This window comes from Nilaparvata lugens, chromosome 13, assembly GCF_014356525.2.
Source record: "Nilaparvata lugens isolate BPH chromosome 13, ASM1435652v1, whole genome shotgun sequence".
Taxonomy (NCBI): domain Eukaryota; kingdom Metazoa; phylum Arthropoda; class Insecta; order Hemiptera; family Delphacidae; genus Nilaparvata; species Nilaparvata lugens.
In genome coordinates, this window is record NC_052516.1 from 29,248,186 (window position 1) to 29,269,453 (window position 21,268).

Here is a 21,268-nt window from a genome sequence, read left to right on the forward strand (position 1 = left end):
CCGCCATTCTTACTAATCGGCTTTTTGTTTATGGATTGGATCTGTTTATTGATGAAAGTTCATAAAATTATCAGATCAGGCTTTTCAATTTTAGTGTCCATGTAATAGGTTTTTTTGTGATAATATTTTGAAATTATAGGTTAAGTTTATTGAGTAATAATTGCCACTGCAAAGATTGCACCATTGTGGGGGATCTTGGGAAAGAGAAATTCACATTTAAGTTAATCCTACTAAACGCTTTGCATTGCCTTGTTTTTGTCAATGACTACCTTTCAATATTTGTTTACGTTTTCTTCAGCTATTAAATTCTAACTTCTCTTTCAAGTCTATTTCAAGGATCTTGTGAAGTGAAGGTTATGGCGGATCAATTACATTACGAAGAACGTGAATCAGATTACATGAAACCTGTCAAAGCTTGAACATGAAAATTATAGTTTAAATTTTTAAAATATTTTATGAATATATAACTCATAATCATCATCATCATGATGAAGCTTATGTAAAAACAAACAAAATTTAAAGTTTATTGGTGAATATAGCTCAATAAGAACAATTATTATTATTAGGAAACTGGTATTTCATTTAGAAAATGATTACTGTACATACTTTTAAAATTGCTAGTTTTATTAATACATAGACTTCTTTAAAAAATAATTTCTATCATAATGTTTTATTTATTTTTTAAAGCCACTGCTGTTTGTTCTATTTAATCAAGGGTTTCCATTTCAGTTTGGCTAATGATTTACTATTTAAACCGTGCATACGCTGTATCGATTTTAAGTATGTCGGCGAACAATTAAATGCTAAATCATTAGCCTATATTGCACTAGCGACTTTTTATCGCAACTATTATTAAAGTTACTAACTCAATTTTTAAGAAATAAATAATAAAATATGTTTGCTAGCCTGATTTTAACCCAAATATTCGCATTTTACAATTAGGCCTAAGGCCTAATAGAGTTCAGAGATAAAGTCGCACATAAGTTGTGGTTAAATTTTAATTGTGATTAATTCTACGAGAATCAATCAGAGAAGCCATCTTTTCATAAATCCTTCTCTGATTGGTACTCGAGGAATTAATCACGGTTAAAAGTTAACCGGCTTTTGTGCAACCGGGCCAAAACTTTGAATTTCTGGAGTGGAACTTGGGCGTAACAATGGTCAGGTACTTCCGGAACACCCAATTGCTGGCATAGGAATATGCAGTTTGTCCACTTCTCCGATAACTGGTTCAAGAAGGACTGAAGACAAGCATACGCTAGTCCTGTTGAAACACAAGATAGACACAAGTTGAATAAGAAATCCATAATCCAATATCGTGATCGATGACCAGGGTTCCCCGGATAGATCGTGTCAAAAATTAAAACAGTATTTTACATATAGATGGCGGCGTCACAGACCAGCATAGTCATAATTGAAAAAATCCTCTAAAGAATAAAAACTCCTTTGTTGAGTTTTAAGTAGATTACTTGTAGATTACCTCTCTAAAGTAGATTACTTGTTAAATTGTATCTTTTCACATAAAAATTTTATATCTATTCTACTTCAACAAATATATTTTGATGCTTACTTACTATAGAGTATCAAGTTTATTTTATTTTAAATATTATTTAGTTTCATGATTTGAAGTTTTTGAGTTTTCCATTTTTTCCAATTTCCATTAACCCTATACCACCCCATTAATCATCCTTAGTTCATCTAATACCCCATACTCCTTTTAAACTCCTAAACTCCCAGTTACGTAAAAAAAAATTCCTTAGTTTATTGTTAAAGTTAGCATTCATTCTATTTATGTATTTTATTATTTGTAGGCACCTGCTGTAAAATCTTTTAGGTTTAGCGGGACCAATTCTGTAATGCTTTTTACTGAATAAAATGATTGATGATTGATTGATGATGATACAATTTCACAGGCATAGAGAAAAGTATCGAAATTTTATAAAGCCCAAGTTTATAGTTTTTATTGTGTGTTTGAATAAAAATTGAATTAAATTATTACAGTACTTAAACAGAAATCTCATTTTATAGCTCAAATCTAAACTTATCTGTGTATCTGTAATCACAATAAGTTGTCTTCTGTACGTGAATAGGTTATTTTTATTGACATGACTCAAATGGGAAACTCAACTTCATACTCCTATATAATATGATGAACCGATTGCAAACCTTACTTGACACTGAAGTCTAATGAAGGTGTATATACTACGGCTGCTTCCAGAGCATAATGAATTATGGCATAACATTCTGGGGGAGCAGTCCTAGCGCAATATGTGTGCTTCTCCTGAAGAAAAGGATCGTTAGAATTAACCTATAAGCAATGAAAACCTGGCACATTGCAAACCTTTATTTATTGAGACTGGAATACTAACCTTCCCAGCCCTACTTATCTTTGTATCAACTCTGATGGTTAAAAGAAGACCGGATTATTTCCAACGGAACCAACATAGGCCTATACATGGATACAACACTAGACGACATAATGACAACCATATACTGGCAGTGAGAACTGGACTGGCACAAAAAACATTCCCATTTTTATCCATAAAATTGTTTAATTCACTTCCTGAAGATCTTAGAAATATGGAGAATGGAACTTTTAAAATTCATATAAAACGTTTCTTAGCAGCTAAACCTTTAAACAAGATTGAAGATTTTTATACATTAGCTAGGAATATTGGGTTTTAAGTTGAAAATCAGATGACCTATTATCATAGGGTACTAATAGTGTAACTTACTGATGTAATATATTTGTATTTTGTATAATGTATTATGTTGTATATATTTGACTCTTGTATCTGAAGACCTCAGATATTGCTGCAATGAAGATTCTATTCTATTCTGGCGCAAAAGGGGCCCAGATACTTATGCAGCAGGATTTACATCCATCTCCCAGAAGAGATAAAAAATATCGAAGGTCCTCTTTAAGGACCTCCTGTAGAGACACCTACAAACAAAGCCTGCAGGAATTCTATGATGACGGTTTGTTTCGCAGGGACAACCCATGACGACCTCGGCGCTGTCACGTTAATAGTGGGATATCTACAAGTATCAAGTTACTATAGCGGTGCAATGTTGTAGGTAACTTGCCATCTAACAATATTGTAATGTAACTTGCCATCTAACAATATTGTAATGTTGTAACTTGCTATCTGACAATAAAAGCCTTGAGAATAAATGAATTGAAATGATTTTCAGAGAAACATGCGCTGCTACAATATAGCGGTGCAGTACTTTAAGGTGAGGGACTTTGAGTCGACTCGTCGCTACGTGTGCATGTACCTGGCCTTCAAGGACGACTCTGCGTCGGCGCACAAGTTGCTTGGACAGGCATTGGAGGCTCTCAAGCAGAAGGAGAAGGCGCTTGCCCAATACAGGCGATCGGTCGAGCCTGCTCTTTCAAAAGTTCTACCAGTTAAATATGCAAAATTTCAAGTTAATCAGTCCAGTAGTTCAAACTTGATGATGCGTATCAAAATCTGATGTATATTTCTTATTTTATTTTTTCATTTTGCATTAGTTTTCTTTCATTTTTTACTTAAAATCTTTGAAGTGTAATATTTTTTGTTCAAGTTTATTTATCTTTTGTAACTCATTTTTTTCCTGTAACTGGGCACCCGCCGAAAAACCTTTGGGTTTGGCAGGACCCTCAACTGTTTGCATTGTGAATAAAAAATTTTGATTTGATTTGATTTTTGCGTCAAACATAATCCCACTATCCCGTACGTGTATTGGGGAGCCCGATGGTAGCAAGCATTCAAAAGGCACACCAGTGTTTAATGTTAATTGGGCCTAGGCCACAAACTCAAGTTCTGTCTAAATTTGTCAAACTCTTTAAATAAGGATGATATAAGCCAGTTTTTCCTTTATTATAGTGTAGATTACAGAGTATTTTATCATTATGATTGTGATATGTGTAGAGAATGCTCCCAAGGTTGTTCTGTTTTGACTCATCCTCTGTCTGATAATCAGAGGTTTAGGATGCAATTATAGATTTTAATTTAATTATTCAGTAGTTAGATAATAACTTAGATAATTTCTTTATAGAAATAGTTTGAAAATTATAATTATAAGTTTTAATGGTTTGTGGAAGGGTGGTACTCCAGTTTTAATCTCGTTCAAAGTCTGGATAATCCTAACAATATTCATAGAATAGTAGGACTCGCTTTATAAATTCAGCCTTTGTTGAATGGGTAATGTTGGTGCTACTTATAATGTTAACACTTGAAATGCTGTCAGTTTAAAGTGTTTCTACAAAATAGTAAAAGTTGCTGACATTTCACGTGGCAAGTTGATGTCAGTCTAGATAAGTTTGGAAATATTTTAGTAAGATTTCGATTTAATGGAATATTTTCAAAATTGTGGCTTTGGAGGTTTTTGAATGATTCAATCAAGTCTTTTGACAATTTGATAGCGAATAATTTCATAAAATTTAAAATAATCCTCTTAATCTAGTAAGAAAAATTTTAGTCTACAGCAGTATCTTTCTTTCAATTAAGAACAAAGTAAGAATCTTGTATAATTGTTGTGATTCAACCGACAGTTTATTTATTCAACTTCACTTTCAAATATTTATACATTTCAGATTCAATATAATTGTTAACCCATTATGAGTGATTGGGAAAGGAACAACAAGCTTAAAACATGATTTCTTTTTTTTATATACTGTATGTTGATATAAAGGTGTGTACAGATTTACGCGCCGCGAACATGAGCAATTCACTTTTAATCAGCTGATGCCAAGCTTTTTATATCTGTATCTTACCGTTTCTGTAAAAATACAGACATAGTCAGCTGATTAAAACTGAATTGCTCATGTTCGCGGCGCGTATATCTGTACGCACCTTAAGGTGGCTGGAGGGTGATCTGAATAGGATGGGGAAGGATGGCGAATGATCGGAACGAGTGGAGGCGTGTGACGGAGGAAGCCAAGGCCCAACCAGGGCTCTAGTGCTGAGAAAGTAGTAGCCTAGTTTATACAGTGTGTTCTGAAAGAAGGTGCGCATAAGCCAGGGGGTGATTCCTCACATCAAAAGAAGAAAAAAAGTTCTAATTAATATAGGTCCGAAAATGCTTAGTTACCAAGTTGTACAGGGTGAAAGATTTCGTCTGAATTTCAGTTCCCCTGCCCTACGGGTATTTGTTGGCTGTTAATTAAGTTGTTAAATTCAGCGTACCTTATGTAAAATGGACTGAGAAATTGAATAAAACAGTTTCCAGACCTGTAGCTACAGTAATTTTTAAGATATGTGACGAAACTTAGTCCCGAAAAACAAGTTCCTTTAAGGTTTGAAGCAGATTTACTATGTTAGATGTACAATAAAAACAACATATTTTTTTACAGAACTTGTAGAAAATATAATTTTGAAGAGAAAGATGTAGAATACGTTAATAATAGACAAACGCAACATGTTTTTCGGGACCAAGTTTCGCGTATTTGGTCACATATCTTGAAAATTACTGTAGCTACAGGTCTGGAAGCGGTTTTATTCAATTTCACAGTTCATTTTACATAAATTACGCTATATGAACGTCTTAATTAACAGCCAACAAATACCCGTAGGGCTTCGTTTCGGCAGGGGAACTGAAGTTCAGACGAAATCTTTCACCCTGTATAACTTGGTAACTAAGCATTTTCGGACCAATGTTAATTATAACTTTTTTCTTCTTTTGATGAGAGGGATCGCCCTGACTTATCGCACCTTTTTTTCAGAAGACTCTGTATAATTATGTTGATAAAACATTTTGGATGATTTGATGAGTTGATTGATGTATTGTTTTGTCAGTTTGCGAGCTGATAACTGACCAGGATGTGCACGTGGATGCAGAGAAGGCGCGCTATTGGTGCGAGCGAGCCGAATACCTGTTTCCGCACGACCCAGTCGTGTACCGGCTCAAGGAGCGACTGCTGCTGACCAATGGCTCCACCAACAGCAATGCCAACTACTCCAAGGAGTTCGAGGATCTCATCAGCTGTAAGTTGGACAATCCATTGATTAAGGCTGTGCAAAGGCTAAAATAAACTTTCTACTGGTGATATTTTTAAAGTTTATCGATTTGTATATCATCAAGCTATCAAAATGAAAAAGTTTTCTCAGGAAAACATTTTATTTCGATCATCATTTATTGAAATATGAGCGCCTAAAGTTGAAATTTTTGGGACAAAACCTTTCAAATTCGGTAAGAGATCAATCCGTGAGATTTGAAGAGTAAAATTTTCATGGTATTGTTAATTGAATAAAACAAAAATGTTTTCAAAATATCAATTTTTGATAAAGTTATTCAATTTACCAAAAATGACCAAAAATAACTTTTTTGAGTTATTTTTGGTCATTTTTAGTTTAGGGTTAAGGTTAGGTTAGGTTAATTAGTTTGGTTTAGGATAAATTCTTCATGTTATTGTTGATTGAATAAAACAAGATTTTATTGAAAATATCAATTTTTGAGAAAGTTATTCAATTTACCAAAAATAACTCAACAAAAGTTATTTTTGGTCATTTTTAGTAAATTGAATAACTTTCTCGAAATGTATATTTTAAGAAAATTTTTGTTTTATTCAATCAACAATACCATGAAGAATTTATCCTCCAAATCTTATGGATTTATCTCTCACCGAATTTGAAATGTTGTCTCAAAATTTAAACTTTAGGTGCTCATATCTCAAAAAGTAATGATCGGAAAAAAATGTTTTCCAGAGAAAACTTTTTCATTTTGATAGCTTGATAATATAAAAATCAAAAAACTTGAAAAAATATCACTAGTAGAAAGTTAATTTTCAGCCTTTGTATAGTCTTAACTACACATTATTTATATACACATTCATATAGCAAGGTCCATATTTATAAAGGCAGTCGAGAACGCAAATACCTGTTTTCGCATGACCCAGTTCCGGCTTAAGGAGCATTATTTTTTTATTATAATATTTTTTTTCTAGTGGTTTATTTTATTTTAGAAGCCTCTCGCTGATGACAGACATGCATGATGAACATGCATATGTACATGATAAACATGTATGTTTCACAATTAGTGGCTAGTCTAAGAGATACCGGTATAAATATGATCGTAGTGGAAAGTTAGTACAAGGTAAAGGCAAGGAAAGTTCGCTATCTTTTCTCTATATTAATTCGTACACACTATTGGTAAGTTATACATATTCATGTAGTCCACGTTATAATGGCAGTGGAGAAATATAAGAGAACAGCGTTGCCTTTTCACTGCATTCTATAGATGGTAACTGGTACCGGTATATCAGATGAAAGATTAACTCTTCATTCTTGTTTAAAATAATCAGCTATATTTCATTCCTCAAGAATATATTATAAGAAATAATATTTTATATTATATATAATACGGTATATATTATATTATACATTATATTTATATAATATTTTATATTATATATAATACGGTATATATTATATTATACATTATATTTATATAATATTTTATATTTTTCAAATCAAATCATTTCAAAAAGTAATGATCGGAAAAAAATGTTTTCCAGAGAAAACTTTTTCATTTTGATAGCTTGATAATATAAAAATCGAAAAACTTGAAAAAATATCACTAGTAGAAAGTTAATTTTCAGCCTTTGTATTATATATATAAGAAAAATATTTTTTTGATAAATTGTGTTTCTACATTGTTGAAAAACGATCTGGCAACATTGCGGAGCTGGAAAAAGATAGCGCTATCTACTTTGTGGAATGATTCAAATCAAATCAAATCGTTTACTTTGTGGAATGATTCAAATCAAATCAAATCGTTTATTGCACAAAAATATATACAGAATACAACTGATTTATTGCACAAAAATATATACAGAATACAACTGAAAGGAAATTGACAACTTTGTGCTACACGTCGGCAAAAGAAAACTTTTACGCCGACGTGGAGTCTTAATATAACTTATTCACTTATACATTAATATTAATATATAAAATGATCCTACAATATTATAATATAGGCTAACAGTAATTAGCATTCAACCAACTAAATATTCTATTCTAAGAAATAACAATAAATTAAAGATATACATAAAGCTGAATTTAAGATTCATACAACATCAATCAATATTAAACCAAATCATTAATTGAATAAAAATAATTTTCTTTCACCCAGGTATGGAAATCTTTTATTTTAGGCTTCTTTATCAACCATCCTCTTGGAACTTTATTATAGAGTTTATTTCTCAAATATGAAATACTTCTACGGGATAGGGTGCTATCAACTCTTTCAATTGTGATTAAGTTTTGAGCGACTTGTCTAGTTACTCTTTGAAAATTTTGAATATTTTTTAATTTGAGCACATGTTTCTTAATAGTCTTTAAAATGAACAATTGTCTTATAGTGAACAGATTGGAATTTTGAAACAATGTGACACTTGGGAAATCTCTCGGATACCTCATTATTGTTTTGATAACTAACTTTTGTAAAACAAATAGAGGTTTTAAAGTTGAATCAAAAGTTCCTCCCCATATAGAATTACCATACTGAACTAAGGATTGGAATAGAGCAAAATAAACAGATTTTAGTAATTTTAGACTCAAAATACTTCTAAGCATGTACATTTTTAAATTGACCACCCTTAATTTTCTACAAAGGTAGCTAATCTGAGGTGACCAGCGTAGATGCTTATCAACAAAAATACCAAGATACTTGTAATTGTTTACACTCTCAATAACCTCATTGCAAGAATCACATGGATACCTGTTACAAGCATTATTCAAACAAAGCCTGTTCATATCTAGATCTCCTCTTGTTGTTGGACTGAAGGTCATACATTTTGTTTTACCAAGATTTAGTCTCAAATAATTACATTTTAGCCACTGAGAAACCTTATAGTAACCCACTTTTGTTTGCTTGATAACATCTTCCAGGAACCTTCTTGGAAGATAAGTGCTGTGTCATCAGCAAAACAAATTGTCTTAGACCCAACTGAGTCCAGTACACTAGGCAGGTTATTAACATAGATCAAAAATAAACTAGTCCCAATACAGTCCCTTGAGGTAGACCCCATGTCACATCTCTAATCTCACTATTACTACCACCACAGCTAACGATTTGGCTTCTACCCCTTAGATAACTTTCAAAGAAATCTAACTCTATTCATTGAATACCAATATTAGATAGTTTCTGGATCATTTTATCATGTGGTACTGTGTCAAAAGCCTTGGCCAGGTCCAGAAACATTACCAAGGTTTTTTTATTTGTTTTGAAACCATTGTATATTGTCTCAGTTAAGGACTCCAATGCATCCTCTGTGCTTCTACCCTGTTGGAAACCAAACTGCCTCTTATCAAGGATTTTATTAACAACTAGATATTCAACTAATCTTTTCTTTACCAATTTTTCGAAAATTTTAGAAATAGAACTTAGCAAGCTAATTGGTCTATAATTTTGAGGTATTTCTTTACTCCCCCCCTTGTGTAAAGGAATAACTTTTGCATGCTTGAAATGCAAGGGAAAGTATCCAGATGAAAAACAACAATTGAAAATTTCTGAAAGAGGTTTAGAGATTGTGTCAGTTAATAGTTTTAGCACGCTGTTGGATATGTTATCCCATCCAGGTGCCTTATTATCATTCAAACTTTTGATTACTTCCTTGATTTCTGTTTCAGTAACAAAATTGAAATTAAATGCATTTTCAATATCTATTGTTTGTTCCAAATATTGATCTTCATTCTGTCCATGTATATCAATTTCCTGCGCTTGATTTATACCTACATTCACAAAATAGTCATTCAAAGCATTAAGATCTTGATTTACATGTAATTGTGAATTCTTATTTACCCCAATAATTGCTTGATTTATCACAGACCATATCTTCTTAGGGTCACCTTGAGCTTTATTTATTTCTGATTGATAATATAAATCTTTTGCTTTTCTAATTAGATTGCAAATCAAATTTATTTCATCAAAAAATACAATGAAATCAGTATTTAAAAATTATACATTATTGTAAAATAGTTGTATGCAACATTAATTAATTGTTATGTAAAATATTACCTTTGTAACGTGGACCTCACTATAGGCTATTGTATCAATGATTTGATGGTTAAATTTGATGATTTGCAGCGGAACTGAAATCGCGTCCGGTGGATGTGAACGTCCACGTGCGCCAACTGAAGCTGTTTGTGGACACTGGGCGCACGCAGGCTGCCTATGCGCATGCGCAGCAAATCGAGGCCAACAAACTCTTTGCGCACGAAATTCTGTGGTACGACTATCTCACCACGCTCTACAAGGTAAACCAACATCCTATTGCATGTTAGGCCTATTAGAATAGGAAAGTATTCTTTATCTATTTATTTGGTTAGCACAAACAATACAACAACAATCGGAAAAAAACAAGCTATTCCCCAAAACTTCTTGAATTATGCACTATTGTCCAAGGCGTGCAAATGACGACGCGCGCCAGAGTGTGGATCGGTGGTTTGCCATCGCGCGCCTTCACTGGCCTCCGCTTGCCATCGCTCCGATTTTTATCGAACGGAGGCCAGCCAAGCGAAGGCCAGTGGCCAGCCGAACATCCACAAATGGTCACATTGTAGTGTGCATGGCAAGACCAACGTGACCAAGCTACCAGCTCGGCCAGCGACTGGGCGATAGTGTGGACTAGGCATTAAACATCACCAACATGACAAGCTTATATTTGATTATTAAACAGGGGCCAGATGTAATCCTTGCTCTGCAATGGTCAATAACCCTATTTTATCCTATCAGATTCACTTTGAGGCCTACAAATATTGGCAATAGAAAAATTAGTTGAAAAATGTAAAAGATAAAATAACTTGCTATCGATGGTATAAACACTTTAGCACATAAGCTCATGCACTTTAACACTTTAGCACATGGTATAAACACATTTAGCGTATGGCAGATCCACAACACATATAATATTTTTTTTTAATGATTCTGTTATTTACAAAATTTTTGCTCTGAAAAGAGCAGTTTTTTCCCTTATGACTGTGTAGTCCCTTGTGTGGGTCCAGTCGCCTCAGATGTGGTTTCGACATAGTCTCGCCACGTAGTGATCGTTTAGTTCTCTCCTCTCAATAAAACTTTAAGAGTCGTTTTGTGGCTGCACCAGTCTGGCATGAGAACAGCCATACAGAATTAATAGATGAGCTAAATAAGACTATGCGTAAAGTTTGTGGATCACTGCAGGCCACACCTCAACATTGGCTACCTGTACTCTCGCACATTGAACCGCCAGATCTTCGTCGCACAAAATCTACCAGTAGATTATGGGATCAGATAGAGAGAAATCAGTCTCTCTCCATTCATCAATTTCTCGACCCTCAACCAGTTCTGAGACTGAAATCCCGCAAACCCCCATGGCTGAGCAGCAGAATGAGTAACCAGCAAGCCTTGACTGTATGGCAAGAGCGATGTCAACTGTTGGGAGGTGAGAATAGAGATAGGATCAACGTATCTGCCCTCCCGACGGGTTTCTCTCTGCCTAGGAAAACATGGGTGCGCCTAAATAGGGTAAGGACTGGTTGCAGTAGGGTAAAAGCGACAATCCATAAATGGGGTCTTGCGGAGTCAGCAGATTGTGAGTGCGGTGGAATGCAAACGCTCCACCATATTACTGATGAGTGTCCACTATACAGGTTCCCAACTGGGGCTGCAGGTCTCCTCACTCTTAGTCCAGATGCTCTCCAGTGGCTGAGTCACCTGCAAGTGCCAATCTAAACGTTTATATCGTGTTTTCATGTAACTTTATTTTTATTTAATTTATTTATGTATTTATTTATTGAAAATACTACTCAACTGGCAAGCATATAATTTCAATTTTTCTTGACGACTCTTTTCTAGTGAGGAAAGTATCTACTATGTTTTTCCCCCTGACCATACGAATATATATATATTAACACATATAAAGCTCATAAGTCTCAAATGTCTACATACACACTGTATATTTCCAATCTCTTGAGATGTTGTGTAGTTCTTGGTCAGGAGAACCTAATTTTGTCTGACCGCCATTATTTGCTAGTCCATTTAGCGTTAACCAATGTACACCATGTGGACGAACTAGCGTTATACATGTTTGAATTATAAAAAATGATTGCTGGAACAATCTTGAGGTTAAAGAAGGTTTTTTATTTGAGAATGATGCCCACATGAGCTCCAAGCTTTTGCGTTGGTAATGTAACGGATGATGATGAGAGATGAGTGGAGCTACAGCTTCAGGTGGGTTCCGAACCACCGGGAAGTGATTTTTGAACTTATAAATGGTATTTTGGAGAGTTCGACTCTTGAAGTGGTCATCCTTACAAAGGGAGAAGCAGACGCATTTAGCTTTACTTATCTTATCGATAGCTTATCAGAGCGACCACGAAACTAGATCGCTTTCCTACTTGATAACTATGATATGATTTGAAGTGTGGGATCATTGAATAGACACTATTTACACTTAATAAAAAAACTTTTTATCATCCAAAAACACCTTATTAAAAAACTATTTTAGGTAAACCTCGTCTTTATCCAACTAAATATTTATTCAACGAGTTTAAAGTATTGAATGTCCGTCAATTATATATTGAAAACCTCATTATTCTCATTAGAAATAATAAAGATATGTTTCTATTCCGTGAATCAAACATCAATTTACGACCTTCCAGAAATAGGTTTGAAAATATAAGAATGGATCTTAATGTTTGCAGGAGACAATACTTTTACCAGATTACCATACGGAGCATATTAATCGAAATTCTGTTACATAGCTTGAAAAAAGAACTATTGAATGGATAATTACCAGTAAAATCGAGGACATACTTTTTGAGTGACTCTTATCTTTGTTCCAATATTATGTTTGCATCTCTCTTTCTTTCTCTTTTCATTTTTTCTCTTCTCCTTCTTTCTCTCTTTCTTTCATCCTTATTCCACTTATTCATCATCTTATTTTATTAATATTATATTATATAATTTCTTATTTCATCTTTTGTAAAATGACTGATATTGAATTTGTATTAGCAGCTCTCATCTGCGCACAGGATTTTCCTTGCAGGGGATTGGTTTCTTATATTTTTGCTGAAAGTTTTTGATTTTTTTTGTATATTTATTTTCGTTGAAGAACCAATAAGGATTTTTTGATTTGATTTGAATTGATTGCTGCTATTTCTATTAAACTTGCTATTCTAATATTTATTTGTATTCTAACTTGATAACTGACATTCTAATTCAATTTATTTAATGTAAATAAATAGTTGTGTTATTAGTAAATACTTTTTAAAATTATAATAGTTGTAAATATGTTGTTTTCTATAAGTTTTATTTGTTATCAGACGTATTATGACAAGAATCTTCCTGAGGTGGCGGACGGGGAGTTCATTCTGAACTGGACGATGGTGAACGAGCGTTATGTCATGCTGTGTCTTGCCGAAAACCAAAATTCGCCCCCCAAGAGTATCACCGAGTGCGGAAATGCTATATACAGGTAAGCAAATACATTCCAAATTACTATACTCTTCGGTTTTCAAACAAATAGAGGATAACCCCAGCAGAAGCTCATTATTGCATGAAAAACATTGTTTGTATATGATTTATAAAACTTGTTTGATCCTAGAAAAATGTAAAAGAATGCAATAAAAGGTTTATTTATTTATTTAACCTACTCGAACTGTGGGAATGATACTTTTGACATTTGATTTAATTTTTTGTGTGGAAAGAAGTATCTAACTATAAATTCGTAGGTTATAATACTGACATCTCATTTCATTGTATTGACTTTCATCTTGATCTTATACCATTAATTGATTTATTTATTTATACATTGATACATAGGTTACAATATCATTTTCAGCTATGAATGATTGGGAAAGGAACAACAGGCTTAAAGCCCAAAACTGTTCCTTTCACAAATGGTAATACTACTTTACTATGACTTTAAAAATTTGGTCCGCCATGTTGAATGCAACATGCAACTTTATTTTTTTAAATAGGAAGGTGGTCATGCGATACATGATTTCGATACGGAATTTAAAAAAAATGAATGGCGGAAACCGCACATCGATATCTCAAACCGTTCAGAAGATATTCACATCATTAATCAATACCACTTATGTATTTCATTTCTGATTTGCATGGTATTGATTAATAATGTGTATATCTTCAAAACAGTTTGAGATATCGATGTGCGGTTTTCGCCATTCGTTTTTTCTTGAAATTCCGTATCGAAATCTTGTATCGCATGACAACCTTCCTATTTTTTTATAAAAAAGTTGCATTCAATGTGGCGGATCCAAGATGGCGGACCAAATTTTTAAAGTCATAGTAAAGTAGTATTTCCAATTTGAGTAGGATCCCCAATCATACCCACCGTTAAATTACCTTTGTGTATGAGATATTAAGCCGTTCTCGGACTTTTCGCCCATCCTGTATAGGTTACTACTGATACTATATAGGCTAGTACTGATACTAATTAGGTTTTATATTTATTATTAGTATTGGTAGTAGTAAATACCACTACTAATAATAGGTATAAAACCCATAATTTAAACCTAGAATAATTATTAATACTGAAGTTACGAATTCCACGAATGTACTCTTTCATGGACAACGCTTGAATTTGAATCAATCTGTTCTCAACGAATTAATGAATTCTAAGCCTGACCACTAACGACAAGATGCATGATGAAAATGTGCGTACACACATGTACGTAATGCACAAACACAATCATGTTCATCGTGCATGTCCTGTCGTTAGAGGCCAGCCTTACGAATGAATTAACTTGAACAAAAAGAAAGAATTAACTTGAACAAACTTATTAACTTGGATGATATTGGTTGTTGGCAGGTTGGATGAAGTGCTACACAAGGCCTATGCCATGCTCAACAACTCCAAGTCGTACGGACAACTGCCTCTGTCGGCCAAGCGATGCGCCGATTTCCTCGAACACATGTCCGCGCAGCTTTGCCTGCATCTGGCCACATTCATCTTCAAAAAGGCCAAAAATGTGAGTCGCTATTCCTATATTGAGAAGTCAGCGCCTGATTAACATTGGTATTTATATTCTTGTTTCTAGGCTAAATAGTTGACCGAGCAAAGTGAGGTCTAAGATTCAAGTCGACGGTTTTGCATTTCTCTTTATGTTCAATTGTTTATATGTTGCGCATTTACAGTGAAACGCAGCAATAGATTTTCATGAAATTTGACAGGTATGTTCCTTTTTGAATTTCGCGTCGACGTATACATAAGGCTTTTTTAAAATTTTGCATTTCAAGGATAATACAAAAGGAAAAGGAGTTTCCTTCGAACACCAATATTACCGTAAAAATCAGACTATAGAATATTATTCATTATAAATCAGCTGTCTAGTGGACTATAATACTACCCGTTCAAAAACATCGAACATCTTGAAAATGTATCTTTCCATCAACGTTAGAAGACAGTTGTCTACTAACTTCATCTTTCCATTAGCTGAGGCCATGATTCTTGTTTGGAGTTTGGAGTTATTTATACATGTGCTAGGAAATCCTTTAATACATGAGAGGATAGAAAAGGTGTCAGGTAAATGGTATTTATTTTTTAATTCATTCTATCTATTCTATTGTAATTTATCAGATGTATTATTTATTTCAGGAGCAGGGCAACTGGAACGAGGCCACTCGCAACGCTGCGCCACTACTGTTGTTCGCGCTGGTGTTGGGTCGGGGGGCTGTCGAGGATGGGGGGTCCGGCGAAGGGGTTGGGGGCACCCCCCTCAAACTAATGGCCGACCGCCAGCCGCAGAAAGTCAGCCTGATGCAGACCGCAGCCACCGCAGCTGCGGCAACGCACCGCATCAGTCAGGCCGCTAATGTGATCATCTGCCTCGCCAAGGAGAACAGGCAGCAGTATGTCGAGAAGGTGGTGCATTTCTGTTTCAAGAACTGGCGGGAGAAGCTGTTCCAGGTGATTGTTACTCAATATTGTTTACATGTTCATATAGATTAGCAGAAAGCGGTCGTGTCATCAAAAAATGAGAAGGGTAACTACTGATTCAATATAAGGAAAGTTTCACACACATTCGGTTCGGTTCGGTTTGCTTTCTGTTCGTTTTCGGCCAATTCCGATATAAGTGTGAAACGGTAATTCGGTACCGAATAGAAACCGCCTAGAACCGAACGCCCACTTGACACTAATAAATTCCATCAGGTTAAAATTCGTTTCTAGCGAGAGGCTACTTTCACACACATTCCATTCCGTTCGGTTTGCTTTCTGTTTGTTTTCGGCCAATTCCTCTAAGTGTGAAAAGGTGTTTCCATTTTGAATTTGGTTCCGAATAGCAACCGCATAGCACCGAACGTCCCTTGGACACGAATAGGTTTTATAATATTCGAATTCGTTGCTAGGAAACAGGAAACAAAAACAAAGTCTTTCAAACACGCTCGGTTTTTTGTTTTTATTTTAACCTGATATCGTGATTATTTGTTTCAAAATCATCTATGTCAAAATCATATGGCCAATTCATTTCAGTTATTCACTGGTGCATTTTTTTCTCAATAAATATTTGCTAAAAAAATATGAAGATGAATTAAAACTCAGGGAGAGTTTTTACTTTCTTTTTCCTTAAAAATTACATGATTTCATCAATGGAGAGAAGAGATGAATGTTATGTACCATGTGTCAAATAAACTATTCAAAGATTTCACAATTTTGAATTATTAACTTGAAATTTTTTAGTTCAAGAAATAACATCCTACTACTTGAACACGAACTGTTATTTATTTTAATACCAGCATGAATTGTGAAAATCTAAACACAGCTGTGTTTGAGAAGTAAATACCTGATTAGAACAGTATGAATTAGAACCTGATATGAAAGTCTCATTCGTTTTCGGCAACGAACCGAACCGAATGAAACCGAATGTGTGTGAAGCTGAATAGAAATAAATGATAAATATCTTCCGAGGCTGTTTGCGAGTTTGTCAGTAATTTGAGGTATCCCCTGGCCGCGGTACGAACGCTGCGCAGGTCAAGTCAAGCGGTGGGACTTGCACCTTGCTACACCTCAAAACACACGATTTGTGTAGGGCTTTCTCCCCTAGACGAGTTGCACTACTTTCACTACAGCTACGAGCCTTGTGTACCCGCGATAGAAGAAAGTGATTGGGGCGAAAAGAGGAAGATGATGGACCACGGATAAGAGAAAGTGGATTGAAAATATCTCAAATTCAAATTCAATTTTTTGTCTGACTTTTCGCAATGTATAAGTTTGTCATGAAATAGAAATACAGTGCACATAATATGACACATAAGGCTAGGCACACACCAGTTAGTCAAGACAAGACAACACATGATCAGACACGTTTAGTCACAATACTTCACATTGTTGCTTATGACGCAACTCACATAGTCATTGCAATAAGACGTGTCTTCATAAGCATCTATGTGAAGTATTGTGACTAAACATGACTAGTCTTGTCTTTATTTATTTATGAAAAACATTGAAGCATACAGGATTTCTCCCAAAAATTGCTCCCATAAGAACACAATTACAATAGTTCATTATACATAGTAAGAGTACAGAAAAATACTGAGTAAAATATTAACCGGTGTACGCCCAGCCTAACACAACATATAGAACAAAAATACTGAGTACGGTATACACAAGTAACAGGAATAACAGCATTTACATGGATAATACAACTTGCAGAATTCAACATACTTATATAATAAGAGCAAGTGTAATCCGTGCACCGCCGCAAAGCTCAATTAGGACCATCAACCCTCTAGGTTGAGTGTTTAAGGCCAGGCGAACACTAAGACAGGACAGGATCAGACATGTTTAGTCACAATACTTCACATAGCTACATGTACCGCAACTCACACTGATTAGTCATTGCAATTAGACTTGTCTTCATAAGTAACTACGTGAAGTATTGTCACTAAACGTGTCTGATCATGTCTTGACTAATCGGTGTACGCCCAGCCTTACGCAACTTCACATAGTTGCTTATGAAGCCATGTCTAATTGCAATGACTAATCGGTGTGTGTTGCTTCATAACCAACTATGTGAAGTATTGTGACTAAACGTGACTAGTCTTGTCTTGACTAATCGGTGTACGCCCAGCCTTACGCAATTTCACATAGTTGCTTATGAAGCCATGTCTAATTGCAATGACTAATCGGTGTGTGTTGCTTCATAACCAACTATGTGAAGTATTGTGACTAAACGTGACTAGTCTTGCCTTAACTATCCAGTGTGCGCCCAGCCTTATAGTTCCATGCTGAATATTATGAGTGTTTTGCCATCGACTTCTCTCTGAGGCCTACAAAATTGTCAATAGAAATAATTATTTGTTATTCAAGATATTTTTGTTTTTCAGAAACTGTTTACGTTCGAAGAGACAAAGAACGGTCTGTCTTCGTCTCACTTCGTCAACCATCAGATGTTCAATTCACCGCCTCGTTCTGATTCGTCAATCCTGCGCTACCTCGATGACGTCATCGTCCAAATACCCAAACAAGGTTGGTGTCAGAAATATCGATATTTATATGGCGTCATATACATATGACAATTATTGTGTACAATAATAACGATAATTCCAGTGCACACTTGTTGCTTGATTAAGTTCATATGTCTTGACCGAGCTTGGTGAAACCGGGTATCATTGAACCATTCAAAACTTGATATTTGGTAATGAACAATCTTGAAAAATCTGGAGTCTTTGAAAATCTTGAAAGATTATTTTCACTGGATCTGAAAATCTATAAATTTAGGGTTGTGTGGGAGAGAGGACCTTGAGTACTAACTCCTCGGCCCTTAATAAAAGCAATATTATTTTATTTAATTCAATCTACTGAAAAATTGAAATGTAATAACTACTGTACAACAAGGTTTTTGATAATTGAGCAAAGCGAATTCTATGTTTCAAGTCAATCGGCGTTTGTCTGTTTGATTGTTTGTACCGCAGTTACGGTCCGATTTGGATAAAATTTGATCTACAAGTACTTTGAAACAAAGGGCAGAAACGTATATATTTAAAACTTTCAAATTCATTCCCGTTTCAAGGTGGCGTCCCTTTATTCGGAAATTTTACCCTAAAAATCAACCTAACTTTTCAATACTTAATTGGATCAGGTTCAAGTTGGGCTCATTCTTCTCAGCGCTCCAAAGCGGTATTATTTCATGTATCACATGTTCAAAATTTAAAAATATTTGTAATTCGAATTTCAAATATGGAATCCAAGTTTCAAATTTTTTAGCTTTTTAACCGTGCTTCCGAGCTCAAAAGTGTAGAGGACCTTTATTCTTCGGTGCTCTAAGGTGGTCTTATTTCATATAATCACATGTTCAAAAGTTTTAAAAAATTAAGAATTTGATAATTTTTTCAAAGTCCTACATTTCAAGTTTCAGATTTTTTATCTCTTCAACCGTGCATCCTAGCTCAAAAGTGTAAACAACTCCTATTTCTCAGCATCCTCCACCTATCCTCTTGCACATCATACTCTAAATCCAATTTGTGTTTGTTTGTGTGTGAATAGGCGGGCGTGTGTGAGTAGTGATGTTATTGAGTGTAGCGAGTTCTACTGTTCTCCGAACTACTAGTTACTTATTATAAAGAAAACAAGGTGTATTCGAAAGTAACAGATTATTATTAAAAAATACAAGGTGTGTTCGGGAATAAGAGAGATTTGGAATGTGTTTCGCAGTGTCAGCAACAGCCACCATCCACCCAGGCAGTCTCCACCACCTGGTGTGGCTGGGCGTGCAGGGCATGCGTCATGCAATGCAACAGGGCATGCCACAGCGGGGAGGCATGCCTCTTCCGCCGCACGACTTCCACACGCATCAGCTGTTCGCGGCACTCGCCATCTGCGATACCTCAGTTGGCAACGACACTGTCACCAGGCTGGATGTCGACTCGTTCCTTTATGCGGCTGGTGAGTTTATTCAATTCAATTCACATTCATTAATAATAATAATAATTATTATTTATTCAACACAGTAAAGTTTCAAACTATAGCTTTAGTACAAGTTTGTGTTTCTTCAAATTTTCTTAAATAACTCAATATTATTCCTTACAAGTGGTAATTGAGTGGAATATTTCTAATCAATTTATAAATTAAAGCCATCTAAATTTAAAATTTATAGTTTTCATGTTTATTTTGGACTAAAATTTTATAAAAATTGAACATGTAAAATTCTAAACTTATCTTGGACTTTTTCACCCATAAATTTGGAAGAAAAATAGCACAAGGACTATCTTATTTTATCTACCAATGTTATTGCTTTAGTGTCATTGCATTCTTAATAAATACATAAATATACAATTAAATATTTTCAGAAGGATAATTAACTTATATCTAATAACAAATTGTCATTCTTTATTGTGAAATTTATGTATACAAATACATGGACAATCAATCGTCAGGTACATATGCGAGCAAATATCACAAAACAATTACAGTCATACAATAGACCAGCTATTAGGCACTAGATTACACACTTTCATCACTCCTTCATTGAACACTAGGCCTCAGCGCTAAGGTTTTTATTAACCTTGCAGGGACCTCCCGTCATATATACTGCGTGTCCCACGAAAGGTGTTCAATATACAGAGCGTCCTATGAAAGTTGTAACAGCCGAAGATTATAATTTTACATGAAATTTGCAACAAAAAATGTCCAGTAACATTTTATTATGTCGACCTCAGTTTTCGAGTTGTATAGATTTCTATATATTTTTTATGAACGTCAATAATTAGAAAACTATCAGTCAAAATGTAATTTCAAGTATCCGTCAATAAATAGAAAAAAACTAGTCAAAATCTCATTCTAGATATGTAAATGGATTCTGCCGTCTTTTTATTTAAAAAAGAATTGAACCATGTCCAAAAGCAAGCCATTGTTACTCTTGGATATTAGTATGTGTATAAGTTCAATGTTTACGTTTTATTCCTGTTGAATAGTGATTACCATTATAATTTTATGTGATACTGATCATGACGATACACTATCTAACAATTAACTTTTTGTACTACAATGTGTAAATAAAGAATTTTATTTGATGTTTTGTTTTGTTTTCAGTATTATGTGCGAGTGCGCAGTTATGCAACGAAATCAAGAGTGGCTTCTACTCGTTGGAGAGACCGATCACTCTGCCTGCCGATATCACTTGCCAGCTCTGCTCACCTGAACAGGCCAACTGGTTAGTAACAACCACATTTATCTATCAAATTCCTACCCAATATCAATTAATTATAATGTCCTATTGAACAGTGTTCCAACCTGACTTTCTTTACGATTTTTTGTACCGTTGTTTGACTTTGGTTGAGT

General features: G+C 34.6%; 1 protein-coding gene across 1 annotated transcript in view; it reads left to right on the forward strand.

Annotated features, from left to right (window-relative positions):
* The first annotated feature begins 5,789 nt into the window (after positions 1 to 5,789).
* LOC111047726 (E3 SUMO-protein ligase RanBP2) overlaps positions 5,790 to 21,268 on the forward strand; it is a 41,974-nt gene continuing 26,495 nt past the window's right edge. The window contains exons 1-8 of the mRNA XM_039440268.1: positions 5,790 to 5,972; positions 10,075 to 10,244; positions 13,290 to 13,441; positions 14,801 to 14,960; positions 15,587 to 15,898; positions 18,316 to 18,457; positions 19,643 to 19,873; positions 21,020 to 21,140. Coding sequence (XP_039296202.1) covers positions 13,350 to 13,441; positions 14,801 to 14,960; positions 15,587 to 15,898; positions 18,316 to 18,457; positions 19,643 to 19,873; positions 21,020 to 21,140 — 1,058 coding nt within the window. The 5' untranslated portion in view covers positions 5,790 to 5,972; positions 10,075 to 10,244; positions 13,290 to 13,349. The remainder of the gene's footprint in view (positions 5,973 to 10,074; positions 10,245 to 13,289; positions 13,442 to 14,800; positions 14,961 to 15,586; positions 15,899 to 18,315; positions 18,458 to 19,642; positions 19,874 to 21,019; positions 21,141 to 21,268) is intronic.